General features: G+C 40.1%; 1 protein-coding gene across 2 annotated transcripts in view; it reads left to right on the plus strand.

Annotated features, from left to right (window-relative positions):
- The window catches only part of GMPS (guanine monophosphate synthase), a 114,279-nt gene that overhangs the window by 68,023 nt on the left and 27,221 nt on the right, over window positions 1-19,035 (plus strand). For both annotated transcript variants that reach the window (XM_060149875.1, XM_060149874.1), the window contains 2 exons: window positions 8,886-9,079; window positions 9,482-9,647. In XM_060149875.1, coding sequence (XP_060005858.1) covers window positions 8,886-9,079; window positions 9,482-9,647 — 360 coding nt within the window. The remainder of the gene's footprint in view (window positions 1-8,885; window positions 9,080-9,481; window positions 9,648-19,035) is intronic.

The following is a 19,035-nucleotide window of genomic DNA, read 5'->3' on the forward strand; positions in this document are numbered from 1 at the left end:
ACCACTTCACAAGTAGTGTACCTTATAATAACAAAATAAACCTAATTCTTTCCTCTCATCCCTTGTACATTGCTGTCAGTTCATTTCACTTATAAGTAAGCATGAATAAGCATATCTATCTATAAGCATACGTAATTGTATCACTGTTGCTATTATTCTGAATACAGTTATCTATTACATCAATTAGGAAGAAGAAAATTTTAATTTTACTTTTACTCCTGCTCTGATGCTCTTTTTTATGTAGATCCAAGTTTCTGATCTTTATCATTTTCCTTCTCTCTAAAGAACTTTGTTTTTGAATTTTATTTTGTTTATTTTTTTTATACAGCAGGTTCTTATTAGTTATCTATTTTATGCATATTAGTGTATACATGTCAATCCCAATCTCCCAATTCATCCCCCCCACCACCACTTTCCCCCCTTGGTGTCAATACGTTGGTTCTCCACATCTGTGTCTTTTTTAATGTTTTTTTTTGTTTGTTTGTTTGTTTTGCGGTACGCGGGCCTCTCACCGCCACAGAGCACAGGCTCCGGACACGCAGGCCCAGCGGCCATGACTCACGGGCCCAGCTGCTCCGCGGCACATGGGACCCTCCCGGACCGGGGCACGAACCCACGTCCCCTGCACCGGCAGGCGGACTCCCAACCACTGCGCCACCAGGGAAGCCCACATCTGTGTCTTTATTTCTGCCGTGCAAACCAATTCCTTGGTACCATTTTTCTAGGTTGCACATATATGCATTATTATACAATACTTGTTTTTCTCTTTCTGACTTCACTCTGTATGACAGTCTCTACATCCATCCACATCTCTACAAATGACCCAATTTCATTCCTTTTTATGGCTGAGTGTTCCATTGTATATATGTACCACATCTTCTTTATCCATTCATCTGTCGATGGGCATTTAGGTTGCTTCCTTGACCTGGCTATTGTAAATAGTGCTGCAATGAACATTGGGGTGCATGTGTCTTTTTGAATTATGGTTTTCTCTGGGTATGTGGCCAGTAGTGGGATTGCTGGGTCATACAGTAGTTCTATTTTTAGTTTTTTAAGGAACCTCCATACTGTTCTCCATAGTGGCTGTATCAGTTTACATTCCCACCAACAGTGCAAGAGGGATCCCTTATCTCCACACCCTCTCCACCATTTGCTGTTTGTAAATTTTCTGATGATGCCCATTCTAACTGGTGTGAGGTGATATCTCATTGTAGTTTTGATTTGCATTTCTCTAATAATTAGTGGTGTTGAGCAGCTTTTCATGAGCCTCTTGGCCATCTGCATGTCTTCTTTGGAGAAATGTCTATTTAGGTCTTCTGCCCATTTTTGGATTGCATTGTTTGTTTTTTTTACTGTTGAGCTGCATGAGCTATTTATATATTTTGGAGATTAATCCTTTGTCCATTGATTCATTTGCAAATATTTTCTCCCATTCTGAAGATTGTCTTTTTGTCTTATTTATAGTTTCCTTTGTTGTGCAAAAGCTTTTAAGTTTCATTAGGTCCCATTTGTTTATTTTTGTTTTTATTTCCATTACTCTAGGAGGTGGGTCAAAAAAGTCATTGCTGTGATTTATGTCAAACAGTGTTCTTATGTTTTCCTCTAAGAGTTTTATAGTGTCTGGTCTTACATTTAGGTCTCTAATCCATTTTGAGTTTATTTTTGTCTGTGGAGTTAGGGAGTGTTCTAATTTCATTCTTTTTCCCTGATATGCGGGCCTCTCACTGTTGTGGCCTCTCCCATTGCGGAGCACAGGCTCCGGACGCACAGGCTCAGCGGCCATGGCTCACAGGCTTAGCCGCTCTGCGGCATGTGAGATCTTCCCGGACCGGGGCACGAACCCATGTCCCCTGCATCGGCAGGCGGACTCTCAACCACTGCGCCACCAGGGAAGCCCTAATTACATTCTTTTACATGTAGCTGTCCTCTTTTCCCAGCACCACTTATTGAAGAGGCTGTCTTTTCTCCGTTGTATATTCTGGCCTCGTTTATCAAAGATAAGGTGATGACCATGTATGCGTGGGTTTATCCCTGGGTTTTCTATCCTGTTCCATTGATCTACATTTCTGTTTTTGTGCCAGTACCATATTGTCTTGATTACTGTAGCTTTGTAGTATAGTCTGAAGTCAGGGATTGTGATTCTCCAGCTCCGTTTTTTTCCCTCAAGACTGCTTTGGCTATTTGGGGTCTTTTGTGTCTCCGAATTTTAAGTTCTATTGTTCTAGTTCTGTAAAAAATGCCACTGGTAATTTAATAGGAATTGCATTGAACCTGTAGATTGCCTTGGGTAGTACAGTCCTTTTCACAATATTGATTCTTCCATACCAAGAACATGGTATATCTCTGCATGTGTTTGTGTCATCTTTGATTTCTTTCATCAGTGTCTTACAGTTTTCAGAGTACAGGTCTTTTAACTCCTTAGGCAGGGTTATTCCTAGGTATTTTATTCTATTTGTTGCAGTGGTGAATGGGATTGTTTCCTTAATTTCTCTTTCTGATCTTTTGTTGTTGGTTTGTAGGAATGCAAGAGATTTCTGTGTATTAATTTTGCATCCTGCAACTTTACCAGATTCATTCATTAGCTCTACTAGTTTTCTGCTGTCATCTCTAGGATTCTCTATGTATAGTTTGTTATTTGCAGACAGTGGCAGTTTTACTTCTTCTTTTCCAATTTGTATTCCTTTTATTTCTTTTTCTTCTCTGATTGCCACGGCTAGGACTTCTAAAACTATGTCGAATAATAGTGGTGAGAGTGGATATCCTCGTGTTCCTGATCTTAGAGGAAATGCTTTCATTTTTTCACCATTGAAAATGATGTTTGCTGTGGGTTTGTCATATATGGCTTTTATTATGTTGAGGTAGGTTCCCTCTATGCCCACTTTCTGGATAGTTTTTATCATATATGGGTGTTGAATTTTGTCAAAAGCTTTTTCTGCATCTATTGAAATGATCATATGGTTTTTATTCTTCAGTTTGTTAATATGGTGTATCACATTGATTGATATGCATATATTGAAGAATCCTTGCATCCCTGGGATAAATCCCACTTGATCATGGGTGTATTATCCTTTTAATGTGTTGTTGGATTCTGTTTGCTAGTATTTTGTTGAGGATTTTTGCATCAGTATTCATCATTGATATTGGTCTGTAATTTTCTTTTTTTGTAGTATCTTTGTCTGGTTTTGGTATTAGGGTGATGGTGGCCTCATAGAATGAGTTTGGGATTGTTCCTTCCTCCGCAATTTTTTGGAAGACTTTGAGAAGGATAGGTGTTAGCTCTTCTCTAAATGTTTGATAGGATTCACCTGTGAAGCCATCTGGACCTGGACTCTTCTTTGCTGGAAGATTTTTAATCACAGTTTCAATTTCATGACTTGTGATTGGTCTGTTCATATTTTCTATTTCTTCCTGGTTCAGTCTTGGAAGGTTATATCCATTTCTTCCAGGTTGTCCATTTTATTGGTATGGAATTGCTTGTAGTAGAATTTTAGGATGCTTTGTATTTCTGCGGTGACTGTTGTAACTTCTCCGTTTTCATTTCTAATTTTATTGATTTGAGTCCTCTCCCTCTTTTTCTTGATGAGTCTGGCCAATGGTTTATCAACTTTGTTTATCTTCTTAAAGAACCAGCTTTTAGTTTTACTGATCTTGCTATTGTTTTCTTTGTTTCTATTTCATTTATTTATACTCTGATCTTTATGATTTCTTTCCTTCTACGAACTTTGGGTTTTGTTTGTTCTTCTTTCTCTAGTTCCTTTAAGTGTAAGGTTAGATTGTTTATTTGAGATTTTTCTTGTTTCTTGAGGTAGGATTGTATTGCTATAAACTTCCCTCTTAGCACTGCTTTTGCTGCATCCCATAGGTTTTGGATCATTGTGTTTTCGTTGTCACTTGTCTCTAGGTATTTTTGTATTTCCTCTTTGATTTCTTAAGTGATCTCTTGGTTATTTAGTAACTTATTGTTTAGTCTCCACATGTTTGTGTTTATTATGGGGTTTTTTTCCCCTGTAATTCATTTCTACTCTCATAGCATTGTGCTTGGAAAAGATGTTGATATGATTTCAATTTTCTTAAATTTACCAAGGCTCAATTTGTGACCCAAGATATGAATATCCTGGAGAATGTTCCATGTGCAAATGAGAAGAAAGTGTAATCTGCTGTTTTTGGATAGAATGTCCTATAAATATCAATTAACTCTATCTTGTCTATTGTGTCATTTAAAGTTTGTGTTTCCTTATTAATTTTCTGTCTGGATGATACGTTTATTCGTGTAAGTGAGTTGTTAAAGTCCCCCACTATTGTGTTACTGTGGATTTCTTCTTTTATAGCTGTTAGCAGTTACCTTACGTATTGGGGTGCTACTATGTTGGGTGCCTATAGATTTATAATGGTTATATTTTCTTCTTGGATTGATCCCCCCTTGATCATCCTTCCTTGTCTCTTGTAACATTCTTTATTTTAAAGTTTGTTTTATGTGATACAAGTATTGCTACTCCTGCTTTCTTTTGATTTCCATTTGCATGGAATATCTTTTTCCATCTCCTCACTTTCAGTCTGTATGTGTCTGTAGGTCTGATGTGAGTCTCTTGTAGACAGTATATATATGGGTCTTGCTCTTGTATCCATTCAGCGAGCCTGTGTCTTTTGGTTGGAGCATTTAATCCATTCACATTTAAGGTAATTATCGATATGTATGTTCCTATTAACATTTTCTTAATTGTTTTGGGTTTGTTTTTGTAGGTCCTTTTCTTCTCTTATTTTTCCCACTTAGAGAAACTTCTTTTAGCATTTGTTGTAGAGCTGGTTTGGTGGTGCTGAATTCTCTTAGCTTTTGCTTGTCTGTAAAGCTTTTGATTTCTCTGTCGAATCTGAATGAGATCCTTGCTGGCTAGAGTAATCTTGATTGTAGGTTCTTCCCTTTCATCACTTTAAACATGTCCTGCCACTCCCTTCTGGCTTGTAGAGTTACTGCTGAGAAATCAGCTCTGAACCTTATGGGAGTTCCCTTGTATGTTCTCTGTTGTTTTTCCCTTGTTGCTTTCAATAAGTTTTCTTTGTCTTTAATTTTTCTCAAATTGATTATGTTTGTTGGCTTGTTTCTCCTTGGGTTTATCCTGCCTGGGACTCTGTGCTCTTCCTGGATTTGGATGGCTATTTCCTTTCCCATGTTAGGGAAGTTTTCAAGTATAATCTCTTCAGATATTTTCTTGGGTCCTTTCTCTCTCTGTTCTCCTTCTGGGACCCCTGTAATGCAAATGTTGTTGTGTTTAATGTTGTTCCAGAGGTCTCTTAGGCTGTCTTCATTTCTTTTCATTCTTTTTCCTTTATTCTGTTCTGTGGCAGTGAATTCCACCATTCTGTCTTCCAGGTCACTTATCCGTTCTTCGTCCTCAGTTATTCTGCTGTTGTTTCCTTCTCATGTATTTTTCATTTCATTTATTGTATTGTTCATATCTGTTTCTTTGTTCTTTAATTCTTCTAGGTGTTTGTTCTTTAATTCTTCTAGGTCTTAGTTAAACATTTTTGAATTTTCTCGATCTTTGCCTCCATTCATTTTCCGAGGTCCTGGATCATCTTCACTATCATTATTCTGAATTCCTCTTCTGGAAGGTTGCCTGTCTCCATTTAGTTGTTTTTCTGGGGTTTTATGTTGTTCCTTCATCTGGTACAAAGTCATTTGCCTTTTCATCCAATCTATCTTTCTGTGAATGTGGTTTTCCTTCCACAGGCTGCAGAATTGTAGATCTTCTTGCTTCTGCTGTCTGCCCTTTGGTGGATGAGGCTGTCTAAGTGTCTTGTGCAAGCTTCCTGATGGGATGCACTGGTGGTGGGTAGAGCTCTGTATTGCTCTGGTGGGCATAGCTCAGTAAAACTGTAATCTGCTTGTCTGCTGATGAGTGGGGCTTAGTTCCCTCCCTGTTGGTTTTTTGGCCTGAGTTGACCGAGCACTGGAGCCTACGTGGCTCTTTGGTGGGGCTAATGGCAGACTCTGGGAGGGCTCAAGCCAAGGAATACTTCCCAGAGCTTCTGTTGTCAGTGTCCTTGTGCCTGTGGTGAGCCACAGCCACCCCCCACCTCTGCAGGAGACCTTCCAACACTAGGAGGTAGGTCTGGTTCAGTCTCCTGTGGGTCACTGCTCCTTCCCCTGGGTCCCGACGTGCACACTACTTAGTGTGTGCCCTCCAAGAGTGTAGTCTCTTGTTTCTTCCAGTCCTGTCAAAGTCCTGCAGTCAAATCACGCTAGCCTTCAAAGTCTGATTCTCTAGGAATTCCTCCTCCCATTGCCATACCCCCAGGTTGGGAAGCCTGAGGTGGGGCTCAGAACCTTCACTCCAGTGGGTGGACTTCTGTGGTGTAATTGTTCTCCAGTTTGTGAGTCACCCACCTTGCAGTTATGGGATTTGATTTTATTGTGATTGCGCCCCTCCTACCATCTCATTGTGGCTTCTCCTTTTTCTTTGGATGTGGGGTATCTTATTTGATGAGCTCCAGTGTCTTCCTGTCAATTATTGTTCAGCAGTTAGTTGTGATTCCAGTGCTCTTGCAAGAGGGAGTGAGTGCACATCCTTCTGCTCCAGGATCTTTTTTGTTTGTTTGTTTTGTGTTTTTTTTGTTTTGTTTTGTTTTTGCGGTACATGGGCCTCTCACTGTTGTGACCTCTCCCGTTGCAGAGCACAGGCTCTGGACGCGCAGGCTCAGCAGCCATGGCTCATGGGGCCAGCAGCTCCGCGGCATGTGGGGTCTTCCCGGACGGGGGCACGAACCCACATCCCCTGCATCGGCAGGCGGACTCTCAACCACTGCGCCACCAGGGAAGCCCTGCTCCACCATCTTGAACCAATCTTCCTAAAGAACTTCTTTTAATATTTCTTGCAAGGTAGTCTCCTGGCAACAAATGGCCTCAAGTTTTGTTCATTTGAGAAAGTTTTTTATTTTTCTTGCATTTTTGAAGGGTAGTTTCTCAGGACACAGAATTTTAGGTTGGTGGGTTTTTTTCTCCCAACTTTTTTTAAAATTTAAGTTTTCCAGCTTTATTGAGGTATATTTGACAAAACTGTAAAATATTTAAAGGGTACAATGTGATGATTTGATATACATTGTGAAAGGATTTTTCCCCACTGAGTTAATTAACCCATCCATCGGCTCACATACAGTTGATCCTTGAAAAACACAGTTTTGAACTGTGTGGGTCAACTAATACGTGGATTTTTTTTTGCTAAATATTTCCTTCAGTACTATGTGATGTGTGGTTGGTTGAAACTGTAGATGTGGAATTGCAGATCCAGAGGGCTGACTGTAAAGTTATATGCAGATTTTTGACTGCACAAAGGGTAGGTAACCCTAAGCCTTGCATTGTTCAAGGGTCAACTGTATTTACTTTTTTTTGGTGAGAACATTTAATTTCTACTCTCTTAACACTGTATTGGATCACTGAAATTTGCTATCAGCTGTAGTCACCATATTATACATTAGATCCTCAGACCTTATTCATCTTAAACCCAAGAATTTGTACTCTTTAACCAGCCTCTCCCTATTCCCCTCGTCCCCCAGTCCCTAGGTCACCACTTTTATACTTTGCCACTTTTGATAGAGATTGAATTGAATCTGTAGATTACTTTGGTGAGAATTGACATTTTAATAGTAGTAATTATTCTAATCCATGAACATGGAATATCTTTTTATTTGTTCCTTCCTCAGTTTCTTTCATCAAGGTCTTACAATGTTCAGTGTACAGATCTTTGACCTTTTTGGTTAAATTTATTCCTAAGTGTTTTATTCTTTTTGATTTTGTTGATGGCAATGTTTTCTTAATTTTTCCTGCTGACAGTTTGTTGTTAGTACACACACAATTGATTTCTATAGGTTGGTTTTCTTTTCTGCAAGCTTGCTGAAATAATTTATTAGTTCTAACAGCATTTTGTTAGAATCTGTAGGGTTTCCTAGAGACAGTGTTGCGGCATCTGCAAATAGAGACAGTTTTACTTCTTCGTTTTCAATTTGGATGATTTTATCTCTTTCTTCTAGCCTGACTGGTCTGGCTAGGGTGTCCAATACTTTGTTGAATTCTTGTTTTGTTCCTGATCTTAGAGGAAAAGCTTTTCACCACTGAGTATGTTAATTGTGGACTTGTTGTATATGGCCTTTATTATGTTGAGGTACGTTCCTTCTCTACCAGTTTGTTGAGAGTTTTTATCATGTATGATGTTGAATTTTATCTTTTGCTTTTTCTGTATCTATTGAGATGACCATATTATTTTTATCCCTCATTTTGTTTATGTGGTATATAACACTGATTGTCAGATGTTGAAACCCTGGAATAATATCTCAGAGCCATAGATATGGAGTAGTACATGTCTATGGAAAACATTTAGCCTAATATCTGCTGCTTTATAGATGATAAAGTGTCAGAAACACATTAATCAAGTCAATGAAGTTATATTTGGTTAATAGTACCCAAGAAAGAAACACTTAGAATATTCTGATAGGTTTAATGTATGAGGATTTTCTAATATAGAAAATTGGTACCTGCACATTGCATGTGAAGGCATATGGGACTGAGATCTAAAATCGAGTTATCACTGCATTAAATAGATAAGACAATTGCAGTAACCTAGGTAGAGAACTGAGGGTACTGTGAATTATCTCTGTAGGACTTATTTCAAGGTCATGTAGTTCATTAATTGCTGTATAAGGAAAGACCTTTATAAAGCTGTACCATGGCAATGTAGTTTTTATTTGTATTTTTTTCCCCATAGCTAAAAATCCACTAATTTGTATCAGTTTCCACGTTTATGGAGGAAGAAATTGTGAGGAATTACTGTGGGTTCTGGTTGAGTCTGTTCAATAGGAAAAAATTTTAATTTATGATTATTTTCCCTATAAAGGTATAGCAAATGAATCTAAAAAATTATATGGAGCCCAGTTCCACCCTGAAGTTGGCCTTACAGAAAATGGGAAAGTAATACTGAAAAATTTCCTCTTCGACATCGCTGGGTGCAGTGGGACCTTCACTGTGCAGAACAGAGAACTTGAGTGCATTCGAGAGATCAAAGAGAGAGTCGGCACATCAAAAGTTTTGGTAAGCAATTTATATTTGAAAGTCTATAAATTTATGTCAGTGATATTAGAACTCAGAGTTGGCTTACTCAGCATAGCCCTTAAATTTTGACTGGGTGATCATGTGCTTTTGAGTTGCACTGTTTCAGTGTGTTCTTTCAGTTACCATACATACCTTTCGTACAGACAGTGGTTTTTTGTTTTTGTTTTGTTGTTTTGCTTTTTTTGGCTGTGCTGCACAGCTTGTGGAATTTTAGTTCCCCGACCAGGGATTGAACCTGGGTCCTTGGCAGTAAGCATGGAGTCCTTACCACTGGACCGCCAGGGAATTCCCCAAACAGTGTTTTTAGGTAGTGATTTAAGCTGATAACTTAGCTTCTTTTTCCTTATTCTACTCAGTTTGACTTTTCATTTCACCCTGTAGGTTTTGCTCAGTGGTGGAGTAGACTCAACAGTTTGTACAGCTTTGTTGAATCGTGCTTTGAACCAAGAGCAAGTCATTGCTGTGCACATTGATAATGGCTTTATGAGAAAACGAGAAAGTCAGTCTGTTGAAGAGGCCCTCAAAAAGCTTGGAATTCAAGTCAAAGGTATTGAACTCCAGAAGAGTTAATTTACATGTCAGAACTTGTTTAATCAAATCTAGCGTATGATTAAGTGAGCACACTGCCTTAACTAAGTACAGTTTTCCCACTAAGCTTATGGTTGAAAATGTTTTTTATTTTTACCTTGTAATTACTTTTGGTTCAAGAGGGGTCACAATATAAATTTGGAAACTTGATTACTCCAAATGTTATGTATAGATCAGTAAGTTACCTTTTTCCAGCTGCTATTCTGTTCTTTCTGTTCATCTTCTTAGGCCTTAACTGCTTTTACATTTGTGGATATCTTTTATACTTTAAAAAAACAAGATGTAAGCAATAGCTGTAATGAAATTAAGTCAGTAGTTTAATGATATAAACTACATATTATTGATTTAAGTGGAATTGATGCCAAAAGGTTGAGTATAAAATGAAGAGTTGTAGTTAAACATGAAGTAAAGATGAGTCTATTTCTTTCTCCTTTGGAAACGTCACTAAAATAACAGTACAGGCATAAAACAAGTATAATGCCAGAAGAATGAGGAATAGGGAGGAGGTAATAGCAGTCTGATGGTTTCAAAAAAATGTTGGAAAGTGAAAAGCAGATGGATTATGCAGATTTTGTCCGTTAAGCTAATGAAGCTTAAATTTCAGTACTGCTCACTAGCCAAGCCTTTACCAAACTCTGGGGAAGGAACCTAGTAGTGTCTTCTCATAGTTACAGTTTTTATGCAATTTGAAAGTAAGATATTTTAATAATTTGCCATTAATTTACTTTATTTTTATTTATTTATTTATATTGATTATATAAGGAATTAGGGGCTATTAAGGTTTTTTCTTTTCTTCCCAAGCATTAGCTAGTTGCCTCAATGTAATTTCTCATAAATTAACTCCAGTATGTTTTAATAATTTCTCATAAATTAACTCCAAACTGTTTAAATCATGACAGTTTCATAGTACATTTTAATCTATGGTTGGATTTATGTCCTTTACTATACTTTCTCAGAATTTTCTGGGATAATGTTTTATGTACATTCTTCCAGAAAATATTTAGTGTTATTTGTCAATTGGCTGTTAATTTAGATTACTTTTTCTTTCCACTCTAACTTGCTCTCTTTTGGGTGGGTTTGTAGTGGCTGCAGGCATTTTGGGATTACACTAAGAAAACGTTGAGTTGGGGATACATTTAGTCTGGGTTTGGTGCTATATTTGTGATTTGCAGTGTTTCTGTGTATAGTCTGTGTTAGCCGTGGTAGTATTAATTTGTGATTTTAAAAAATGCCTGATTTATTATTCTTTTTTTAATACATCTTTATTGGAGTATAATTGCTTTACAATGGTGTGTTAGTTTCTGCTTTATAACAAAGTGAAACAGTTAAACATGTACATATGTTCCCATATTTCTTCCCTCTTGTGTCTCCCACCCTCCCACCCTCTCTATCCCACCCCTCTAGGTGGTCACAAAGCACTGAGCTGATCTACCTGTGCTATGCGGCTGCTTCCCACTAGCTATCTGTTTTACGTTTGGTAGTGTATATATGTCCATGGCTCTCTCTTACTTTGCCACAGAATACCCTTCCCCCTCCCCATATCCTCAAGTCCATTCTCTAGTAGGTCTGTGTCTTTATTCCTGTCTTACCTCTAGGTTCTTCATGACATTTTTTTTTTAATTCCATATATATGGGTTAGCATACAGTATTTGTCTTTGTCTTTCTGACTTAGTTCATTCTGTATGACAGACTCTAGGTCCATCCACCTCATTACAAATAGCTCAATTTCATTTCTTTTTATGGCTGAGTAATATTCCATTGTATATATGTGCCACATCTTGTGTATCCATTCATCCGATGATGGACACTTAGGTTGTTTCCATCTCCGGGCTATTGTAAATAGAGCTGCAATGAACATTTTGGTACATGACTCTTTTTGAATTATGGTTTTCTCAGGGTATATGCCCAGTAGTGGGATTGCTGGGTCATATGGTAGTTCTATTTGTAGTTTTTTAAGGAACCTCCATACTGTTCTCTACAGTGGCTGTATCAACTTACATTCCCACCAACAGTGCAAGAAGGTTCCCTTTTCTCCACACCCTCTCCAGCATTTATTGTTTCTAGATTTTTTGATGATGGCCATCCTGACTGGTGTGAGATGATATCTCATTGTAGTTTTGATTTGCATTTCTCTAATGATTAATGGTGTTGAGCATTCTTTAATGTGTCTGTTGGCAGTCTGTATATGTTCTTTGGAGAAATGTCTATTTAGGTCTTCTGCCCATTTTTGGATTGGGTTGTTTGTTTTTTTGTTATTGAGCTGCATGAGCTGCTTCTAAATTTTGGAGATGAATCCTTTGTCAGTTGCTTCATTTGCAAATATTCTCTCCCATTCTGAGGGTTGTCTTTTGGTCTTGTTTATGGTTTCCTTTGCTGTGCAAAAGCTTTGAAGTTTCATTAGGTCCCATTTGTTTTTTGTTTTTATTTTCATTTCTCTAGGAGGTGGGTCAAAAAGGATCTTGCTGTGATTTATGTCACAGAGTGTTCTACCTATATTTTCCTCTAAGAGTTTGATAGTTTCTGGCCTTACATTTAGGTCTTTAATCCATTTTGAGCTTATTTTTGTGTACGTTGTTAGGGACTGATCTAATCTCATACTTTTACATGTACCTATCCAGTTTTCCCAGCACCACTTATGAAGAGGCTGTCCTTTCTCCACTGGACATTCCTGCCTCCTTTATCAAAGATAAGGTGACCATATATGCGTGGGTTTATCTCTGGGCTTTCTATCCTGTTCCACTGATCTATCTTTCTGTTTTTGTGCCTGTACCATACTGTCTTGATTACTGTAGCTTTGTAGTATAGTCTGAAGTCAGGGAGCCTGAATTCCTCTGGCTCCTTTTTTCATTCTCAAGATTGCTTTGGCTATTCGGGGTCTTTTGTGTTTCCATACAAGTTGTGAAATTTTTTGTTCTAGTTCTGTGAAAAATGCCCGTGGTAGTTTGATAGGGATTGCATTGAATCTGTAGATTGCTTTGGGTAGTAGAGTCATTTTCACAATGTTGATTCTTCCAATCCAAGAACATAGTATATCTCTGCATCTATTTGTATAATCTTTAATTTCTTTCATCAGTGTCTTATAATTTTCTGCATACAGGCCTTTTGTCTCCTTAGATAGGTTTATTCCTAGATATTTTATTCTATTTGTTGCAATGGTAAATGGGAGTGTTTTCTTGATTTCTCTTTCAGATTTTTCATCATTAGTGTATAGGAATGCAAGAGATTTCTGTGCATTAATTTTGTATCCTGCTACTTTACTGAATTCATTGATTAACTCTAGTAGTTTTTTGGTAGCATCTTTAGGATTCTCTATATATAGTATCATGTCATCTGCAAACAGTGACAGCTTTACTTCTTCTTTTCCGATTTGGATTCCTTTTATTTCCTTTTCTTCTCTTTTTGCTGTGGCTAAAACTTCCAAAACTACGTTGAATAAGAGTAGTGAGAGTGGGCAACCTTGCCTTGTTCCTGATCTTAGTGGAAATGCTTTCAGTTTCTCACCATTGATGACTATGTTGGCTGTGGGTTTGTGATATATGGCCTTTATTATGTTGAGGAAAGTTCCCGCTGTGCCTACTTTCTGGAGGGTTTTTATCATAAATGGGTGTTGAATTTTGTTGAAAGCTTTCTCTGCCTCTATTGAGGAAGACCATATGGTTTTTCTCCTGCAATTTGTTAACATGGTATCTTACATTGATTGATTTACGTATATTGAAGAATCCTTGCATTCCTGGAATAAACCCCACTTGATCATGGTGTATGATCCATTTAATGTGCTGTTGGATTCTGTTTACTAGTATTTTGTTGAGGATTTTTGCATCTATGTTCATCAGAGAAATTGGCCTCTAGTTTTCTTTCTTTGTGACATCCTTGTCTGGTTTTGGTATCAGGGTGATGGTGGCCATGTAGAATGAGTTTGAGAGTGTTCCTCCCTCTGCTATATTTTGGAAGAGTTTGAGAAGGATAGGTGTTAGCTCTTCTCTAAATGTTTGAAAGAATTCGCCTGTGAAGACATCTGGTCCTGGGCGTCTGTTGGTTGGAAGATTTTTTTTTTTTTTTTTTCGGTATGAGGGCCTCTCACTGTTGTGGCTTCTCCTGTTGCAGAGCACAGGCTCTGGACATGCAGGCTCAGCGGCCATGGCTCATGGGCCTAGCCGCTCCGCGGCATGTGGGATCTTCCTGGACCGGGGCACGAACCCGTGTCCCCGGCATCGGCAGGCAGACTCTCAACCACTGCGCCACCAGGGAAGCCCCAGTTTCCCCTTTTATGGCTGTTAGTATTTGCCTCATGTATTGAGGTGCTCCTATGTTGGGTGCATAAATATTTACAATTGTTATATCTTCTTCGATCGATCCCTTGAGTATTATGTAGTGTCCTTCTTTGTCTCTTCTAATAGTCTTTATTTTAAAGTCTATTTTGTCTGATATGTGAATTGCTACTCTGGCATTCTTTTGGTTTCAATTTGCATGGAATATCTTTTTCCATCCCCTCACTTCCAGTCTGTATGTGTCTCTAGGTCTGAAGTGGGTCTCTTGTATACAGCATATATATGGGTCTTGTTTTTGTATCCATTCAGCCTGTCTGTGTCTTTTGGTGGGAGCATTTAATCCATTTACATTTAAGGTAATTATCAATATGTACATCCCTATTCTCATTTTCTTAATTGTTTTGGGTTTGTTATTGTAGGTCTTTTCATTCTCTTGTGTTTCTTGCCTAGAGAAGATCCTTTAGCATTTGTTTTAAAGCTGGTTTGGTGGTGCTGAACTCCCTCAGCTTTTGCTTGTCTGTAAAGGTTTTTATTTCTCCATCAAATCTGAATGAGATCCTTGCTCTGTAGAGTAATCTTGGTTGTAGGTTTTACTCCTTCATCACTTTAAATATGTCCTGCCACTCCCTTCTGGCTTGCAGAGTTTCTGCTGAAAGATCAGCTGTTAACCTCATGGGGATTCCCTTTTGTGTTATTTGTTGTTTTTCCCTTGCTGCTTTTAATATGTTTTCTTTGTATATAACCTTTGACAGTTTGATTAATATGTGTCTTGGCATGTTTCTCCTTGGATTTATCCTGTATGGGACTCTATGTGCTTCCTGGACTTGATTAACTATTTCCTTTCCCATATTAGGGAAGTTTTCAACTATAATCTCTTGAAATATTTTCTCAGTCCCTTTTTTTTCTCTTCTTCTGGAACCCCTATAATTCGAATGTTGGTGCATTTAATGTTGTCCCAGAGGTCTCTGAGACTGTCCTCAGTTCCTTTTTTCTCTTTTCTTTAATCTACTCTGCAGTAATTATTTCCACTACTTTATCATCCAGGTCACTTATCCGTTCTTCTGCCTCAGTTATTCTGCTATTGATCCCTTCTAGAGTTTTCTTTTTGTTTTGTTTTGTTTTTTTTGCGGTATGCGGGCCTCTCACTGCTGTGGCTTTTCCCACTGCAGAGCACTGGCTCCGGAGGCTCCAGCGGCCATGGCTCACAGGCCCAGCCGTTCCACGGCTTGTGGGATCCTCCCAGACCGGGACACAAACCCACATCCCCTGCATCGCCAGGTGGACTCTCAACCACTGCACCACCAGGGAAGCCCTAGAGAATTTCTAATTTCTTTTATTGTGTTGTTCATCATTACTTGTTTCGTCTTTAGTTCTTCTAGGTCCTTTTTAAATGTTTCTTGCATTTTCTGTATTCTGTTTCCAAGATTTGGGATCATGTTTACTATCGTTATTCTGAATTCTTTTTCAGGTAGACTGCCTATTTCCTCTTCATTTAGGTCTGGTGGGTTTTTATCTTGCTCCTTCATCAGCTGTGTGTTTTTCTATCTTCTCATTTTGCCTATCTTACTGTGTTTGGTGTCTCCTTTTTGCAGGCTGCAGGTTCGGAGTCCCGTTGTTTTTGGTGTCTGTCCCCAGTGGCTAAAGTTGGTTCAGTGGGTTGTGTAGGTTTCCTGGTGGAGGGGACTAGTGCATGTGTTCTGGTGGATGAGGCTGGATCTTGTCTTTCTGGTGAGCAGGTCCACGTCTGGTGGTGTGTTTTGGGGTGTCTGTGGACTTATTATGATTTCAGACAGTCTCTCTGCTAATGGGTGGGGTTGTGTTCCTGTCTTGCTAGTTGTTTGGCATAGTGTGTCCAACACTGTAGCTTGCTGGTCGTTGAGTGAAGCTTGGTGTTGGTGTTGAGATGGAGATCTCTGGGAGATTTTCACCGTTCGATATTACGTGGAGCTGGGAGGTCTCTTGTGGATCAGTGTCCTGAAGTTGGCTCTCCCACCTCAGAGGCACAGCATTGACTCCAGGCTGCAGCACCAACAGCCTTTCATGCACACGGCTCAGAATAAAAGGGAGAAAAAGTAGAAAGAAAGGAAGAAAAGGAAGAAAAGGAAAGAAGGGAGGGAGGGAGGAAGGAAGGAAGGAAGGGAGGGAGGAAGGGGATAAAAGAAAATAACATAAAGTAAGGTAAAATAAAATAAAGTTATTAAAATAAAAAAATTATTATTAAGAAAAAAATTATTTAAAAAGTAAAAAAAATAACAAACACGGACAGATAGAACCCTAGGACAGATGGTGAAAGCAAAGCTATACAGACAAAGTCTCACACAGAAGCCTACACATACACAGTCACAAAAATTGAAAGAGGGGAAAAAATCATAAATCTTGCTCTCAATGTCCACCTCTTCAGTTTGGGATGATTTGTTGTCTATTCAGGTATTTCACAGATGCAGGGTACATCAAGTTGATTGTGGAGATTTAATCTGCTGCTCCTGAGGCTGCTGGGAGAGATTTCCCTTTCTCTTCTTTGTTCGCACAGCTCCCGGGGTTCAGCTTTGGGTTTGGCCCCGCCTCTGCGTGTAGGTCGCCGGAGGGTGTCTGTTCTTCACTCATACAGGACAGGGTTAAAGGAGCCGCTGATTCGGGGGGCTCTGGCTCACTCAGCCTGGGGGGAGGGATGGGTCGGAGTGTGGGTGGAGTGTGGGGCGAGCCTGCGGCGACAGAGGCCGGCATGACGTTGCACCAGCCTGAGGCGTGCCGTGTGTTCTCCTGGGGAAGTTGTCCCTGGATCCCTGGACCGTGGCAGTAGCGGGCTGCACAGGCTCCCCAGAAGGGAGGTGTGGAGAGTGACCTGTGCTCGCACACAGGCTTCTTGGTGGCGGCAGCAGCAGCCTTAGCGTCCCATGCCTGTCTCTGGGGTCAGTGCTGATAGCCGTGGCTGGAACCTGTCTCTGGAGCTCGTTTAAGCAGCGCTCTTAATCCCCTCTCCTCGCGCACCAGGAAACAAAGAGGGAAGAAAAAGTCTCTTGCCTCTTCGACAGGTCCAGACTTTTCCTGGACTCCCTCCTGGCTAATCTTGGTGCACTAACCCCTTTAGGCTGTGTTCACACCACCAGTCCTCTCCCCGCGCTCAGACCAAAGCCTGAGCCTCAGTTCCCAGCCCCGTCCGCCCCAGCAGGTGAGCAGACCAGCCTCTGGGGCTGGTGACTGCTGGTCAGCACCGATCCTCTGTGCGGAAATCTCTCCACTTTGCCCTCTGCACCCCTGTTGCTGCGCTCTCCTCCATGGCTCCGAAGCTCCCCCGCTCCGCCACCCGCAGTCTCCGCCCGCAAAGGGGCTTCTAGTTTGTGGAAACCTTTCCTCCTTCACGGCTCCCTCCCACTGGTGCAGGTCCCGTCCCTATTCTATTGTCTCTGTTTATTCTTTTTTCTTTTGCCCTACCCAGGTACGTGGGGAGTTTCTTGTCTTTTGGGAGGTCTGAGGTCTTCTGCCAGCGTTCAGTAGGTGTTCTGTAGGAGTTGTTCCACATGTAGATGTATTTCTGATGTATCTGCAGGGAGGAAGGTGATCTCCGCGTCTTACTCTTCCGCCATCTTCTCCCTCTCCTGATTTGTTATTCTTTTTCTTGAAGAGGACCCCCAAGTTGTTTAAGTTTCAGCTCCACAAAAACCTGCATCTGTCCTTGTTAACTGTCACAGTAGAATGGAGGACTCCAAAACCTTGGGGTGTGGGGTGAGGGAAGGAAGCCAACAAAACAGAAGACTTACGTGTAGGCTCAAAAGTTGTGAACATTGACTCCCCTATGGTACCTGGTTCACTGGGTTAGCCTAAAATGGATTGGTTAAAAATCTGAGAAGCAGATCCTTTTTCCTTAAAACAGGAACACACTGCTGCTATCCCTCCTTATCAGAAGACTGTGGATTTATTCTCTACAAACTTTAGGCTAAACAAGAGAGATTTTGTTCTTGGGCATCTCAATACCAGGCATAGCTGAGGGTGGAAGTAAGATGAAGTAAAAATCTTATGTACTGAATGGTATCTCCCTCCCCCTTGCCACTTCCTCTATTCAAACTATCACAGTGCTGATAAGCTGGAAATTGGAGGTGTCTTCTCTGCGTAATTGGCCAGCTTAAGAGAAAGACCCACAAATTCACTGGTGTTCTCCAGTGAAGTAGCCAGGTGCCTTGGCATCTTACAGTGAAGCCCACCAATTGTTCAGCCTTGCTACCAAATAAAGATCCTAGTTTTTTAAATTCTTTGCTCTTTAAAAGAACAGCCAGGGGTAACGTTTGAGTGGGAGGCGGGGGCTAGGCTCAGGACACATGCAGCCAGAAAAGACCTTCGGGGCAGGGCCTAGGCAGGGTGATGTTCAAGCATGGGGCGGGGCCTCTGCTTAGGACCTCTGTGGAAGGGGAGAGGCACCACGGCCAAAGGGGGGCCTCTGGAGTGTGGGGTTTGGAGAGAGAGCAGAAGGAAGAAAAACTACAATTCTGCAGCCTGTGGAACAAAAACCACCTTCACAGAATGATAGACAAAATGAAAAGGCAGAGGACTGTGTATCAGATGAAGGAAGAAGATAAAACCCCAGAAAAACAATTAAATGAAGTGAAGGTAGGGAACCTTCCAAAAAAAGAATTCAGAATAATGATAGTGAAGATGATCCAGGACCTTGGAAAAAGAATGGAGGCAAAGATTGAGATGATCCAAGAAATGTTTAACTAAGACCTAGAACAATTAAAGAACAAACACCTAGAAGAATTAAAGAACAAACAGATGAACAATACAATAACTGAAATGAAAAATACACTAGACGGAAACAGTAGCAGAATAACTGAGGCTGAAGAACAGATAAGTGACCTGGAAGACAGAATGGTGGAATTCACTGCTGTGGAACAGAATAAAGAAAAAAGAATGGAAAGAAATGAACACAGACTAAGAGACCTCTGGGACAACATTAAATGCACCAACATTCACATTTTAGGGGTCCCAGAAGGAGAACAGAGAGATAAAGGACCCGAGAAAATATTTGAAGAGATTATAATCATAAATTTCCCTAACATGGGATAGGAAAATGCCACCCAAGTCCAG

This window comes from Lagenorhynchus albirostris, chromosome 5 (genome assembly GCF_949774975.1).
Source record: "Lagenorhynchus albirostris chromosome 5, mLagAlb1.1, whole genome shotgun sequence".
Classification (NCBI taxonomy): Eukaryota; Metazoa; Chordata; class Mammalia; order Artiodactyla; family Delphinidae; genus Lagenorhynchus; species Lagenorhynchus albirostris.